The sequence below is a fragment of the Populus nigra genome, chromosome 7 (genome assembly GCF_951802175.1).
Source record: "Populus nigra chromosome 7, ddPopNigr1.1, whole genome shotgun sequence".
NCBI lineage: Eukaryota > Viridiplantae > Streptophyta > Magnoliopsida > Malpighiales > Salicaceae > Populus > Populus nigra.
Window position 1 is genome coordinate 14,040,377 of NC_084858.1, and position 4,057 is coordinate 14,044,433.

At 36.5% G+C, this 4,057-nt stretch overlaps 1 protein-coding gene across 1 annotated transcript; it reads left to right on the top strand.

Annotated features, from left to right (window-relative positions):
• Window positions 1–2,506: 2,506 nt before the first annotated feature.
• LOC133698258 (probable carboxylesterase 17) lies at window positions 2,507–3,786 on the top strand. Its single transcript, XM_062121129.1, has one exon. The coding sequence runs from the start codon at window positions 2,520–2,522 to the stop codon at window positions 3,558–3,560; it is 1,041 nt and encodes a 346-aa protein (XP_061977113.1). The 5' UTR covers window positions 2,507–2,519; the 3' UTR covers window positions 3,561–3,786.
• The last annotated feature ends 271 nt before the right edge of the window (window positions 3,787–4,057 follow it).

A 4,057-nucleotide genomic window follows, 5' to 3' on the forward strand; every position in this document is an offset into this window, starting at 1 on the left:
TTAACTACGTTATGTAAATAAACATAACAAAAATATTGGTTTTCCCCAACATTATCCAACTAACTAAAAAAAACAATTATGTTAAATATTCATTATCAATTATCAACTATCAACGTCCATACAAATTTATACATATATAAATTTACGAAAATCATAACTTCGCAATAGAATTGATAATAATTAAAACAAACCCGTTAAACAAACTATTATTTATTTCATCACAACACATCTAATTTGGTGTAATTCAAACAAAGTTTCAACAATTTACAAACAAATATAATTTGACAAAATCTAAAACAAACTTTAACAACTACAAAATTATACACATTCATACTACAAGTTTCTTTGACAAATAACAATCAAACAAGTACATACGTTAACAAAATACATATACTAAAAAAACAATAAAATTCACATTTAAATGTTAAAACTAAAAAGGATAAATTTACTTATAAAAAATGATAAAATCCATAAGAACGAATGTTGTGACCATGTACAAAAGTATAAGAAACTTGAGTGCTTGTATTGAGAAGAGGGGAGAGTTGGGAAGGGTGATTGGCTGCAGTTTGGGAGGGGAGAGGTGGGATGGGGAAGAAAAAGGAGAAATAGAGGAAAAGAGTGTTGGCAGAGTGGGTATATATTGACTGTTACCGATGGAATCACCGACGGACACATTCCATCGGTATACCTGTCGGTGATTCCGCTGGTGAAAGTGTCACGTCACTGTACGGAGATCCCGATTTGAATCCCTCGGTCATTATGTCGGTAACATCGTCTGAAACAAATCCATGTCATCATACCGTTGCAACTTTCCAAAAAAACTATATAGTCTGTCGGGGATACAATCGGTATATACCGATGGACGGAGTCCGTCAGTATATACTGACCATATCGTCGACTGATGTTCTCTATCAGTATATACCGATAGATTTTGAGATGGAATTATTTCCGTCAGTAAGTCCGTTGGTTTTCACCGATTTTCTGGTAGTGACAAGTATTAGCTTCAAGCTATCTTGACCTATCAAACACTAAGTATAAGCTATCAACTACCTTAATTAAGGAGAATGAATAAGATTTCTAAGACTAATTAATTAACCAATTTTCCAACCCATAAATCCTATTTCTAGACTAGTTGAATTTTTGGTACATCATCAACTTGGAACATGATTTGAGAAAGATTTGCTCTCAGTTAAACTCAACAATTGATAGCAGGATCATATCCTGTTGAAGATCTCACCACAAAATACAATATGATTTGACAAGCAGAGATCTCAAACTATATTTTTCAATAATGAAATGCCTAAAATATATATATGTCATTAGCTTCTATTTCCATGTCAAATACCAGTAATAATGGCTTACCGTGTCTATATGGCAAATGCACCACTAAAAATTATGTCATTATTTTCTATCTCCATGGCGGCTATACAAGTGATCTAAATTCCATCTGAAGATCACAACAGAGGGATTTGCACAAAAGGCGGTGGAAATGCAACTTTGGAAGTCGCAGAGTCAAAAGTTAGATAAGAAGATTGGAGGATATTTGGTGCATAAAGTTCGCCGTCCAAAATCAACTCAAGCTAGCAGTGAAACCGTTGGCGTATGAATACTAAAAAATTTTCTAACTTGGAGCTTTCGTTGCAGCAGTAGATATGTATGCAAATCACCTATACATGAGCTTGGATTCTCAAATATTTGGCGTATCAAGCATTTGCTTTGCTTGTTAGCTTTCTTTCATGAGCTTGTCCAATCAGGTGGTGTTCTGATGGCTTCTGTATAAATAATCCAGATACGCATTTGTAATTCTGCTAACTGGAAACTTATTACTATGGGCCGATGAAAACAGCAATAACATCACAAGAACAAAGAATATGAAGTGTAGAATATCACACGGAATAATTGAAAGAATAAACTAGGAAGTTTAACTGTCATTAAGTTTGACTCCATCGTATTCATTTGTCAATGTAGAGGGATTCCTTTCTTCTAAACCATGTTTGATTTTGAACAAGTTGATTTTCATTATCTTCCCTTTTTACAATGAAGAATACAAACAATATTCACATGTAACTATCCAATAACAAAAGTCAAATTGTAATGCAAGTTGTGCCATTCACTCTTCTTCAAATGCTATATTTAGCGGATAAGAATAAGATTTCCCTCAAATGTTGGCTCATGTTGATCAACTATAGCAGAAAGTTTAGAAAAATTTATTGATGACAGTGATGGTCATTTAATACTTTTTCTAAAAATCACAAGCTCATAATTAAATCTTATAACAAAAAATTTGGAAAATGTTACTTAAAAAATATGGAAAGTAGGAGTTCCCACATGATCTGAGAATCCAAGTGATGTCATAGCAAGAGTTCAACTATCTGCCAACTTGTCAGATTGTAAGGAAAGGAAGGTTCCCTCACCATTTTCAGAGCTTTATCCTTGACCTTATCTCTCGCTCTCTATATAAAGAGATTTTAGGTTTATAGCAGAACACACTAAATGGTCCATTCCATCCCACTCCTTGTATGAGAAGAAAAATAATGGCTGCCATCTCCTTCGATCCAAGAATTAATCGTCAAACGAGCAAGAACTCCCATGGAGTAATCATTGAAGAAATCGAAGGACTCATCAGAGTTTACAAAGATGGACACATCGAAAGGCCTCCTATCATTCCCAATGTTCCTTGCAACGTGGCGACAGTAAATGATGTGACAGCAAAAGATGTTGTTATCGACAAGTTCACTAACTTGTGGGCTCGCCTTTATGTCTCAAACCGCTCAGGCACGCTGCCTTTGCTTGTTTACTTCCATGGAGGCGGATTTTGTGTCGGCTCAGCTGCTTGGAGTGGTTACCATGAGTTCTTGGCCAATCTTGCTTCTAAAGCAAGTTGCATTATTTTATCCATAAACTACCGGCTGGCCCCCGAAAATCGTCTCCCTACTGCTTATGATGACGGCATCGACGCCTTTACATGGGTAAAACAACAGGCTCTAAATGGTTCTCCCGAGCATAAGTGGTGGTTAAGTCGGTGCAATTTCTCTAGCATCTTCCTAGCTGGTGACAGTGCTGGTGCAAACATAGCTTACAACGTGGCCACAAGGCTAGAATCCAGATACAATCCTGAGTCCATGACAAAGCCTTCGTGTTTCAAGGGTATCATCTTGATCCAACCTTTCTTTGGAGGAGAGGCACGAACTTTGTCTGAGAAAAATATGACTCAACCAGCTAACTCAGCACTGACTCTGTCGGCTTCTGACACATATTGGCGGTTATCACTACCTCTAGGATCTAACCGTGATCATCCATACTGCAACCCTTTAGCAAATGGTGCAAGCAAGTTGCGTGACCTACGACTTCCAGCTATAATGGTTGGCATATCTGAGTTGGATATACTTAAGGACAGAAACTCGGAATTTTGTTCGGCCTTGACTAGAGCTGGTAAGAGAGTTGAAACAGTGACGTACAAAGGAGTTGGGCATGCATTTCAAATTCTACATAATTCTCATCTCTCTCATACCCGCGTTCAAGAGATGGCATCCCATATCAAGACTTTCATCAACCAATGACAAAGGGAATGCGTTTCATGTTTCCTTCTTCTATATATCAAAGTCCAACTTCTTAATTTGTGATCAATCTATATTGTGTCATAACTTAAGATTCATTTTGTTCGTAAGATACATACTTTAAGACATGTATCTATATGTCTTTGCTTTCTGTCCCATTAATCCTGTTCTGGTTTTCCCAATACTTTCTGTTTGTTGCTTTTGCTTTTGGAGAAAAGCTTTACTTTCCTATATATGAATCTTAATTAGTTGGCAGGATGGTGGAGGAATGACCTAAATTAATGGTGTTTCTACAAAAGGAATATTGCCATGGTAGCAAAAAATAGTTATATATTGAAGGATCGTTGTAGCAGGCATATTATTGACGATCATGGAACCTTTGTTGGAGAACTAAAGTAAAGCACCAGCATCACAAGCATTGTATGAGAGGGCACTAGAACAGAAGTCTAGAAGTTTAAAGCAGTAATTTCACTGCTCAAGAAATGTAGCCAGTGATCTAT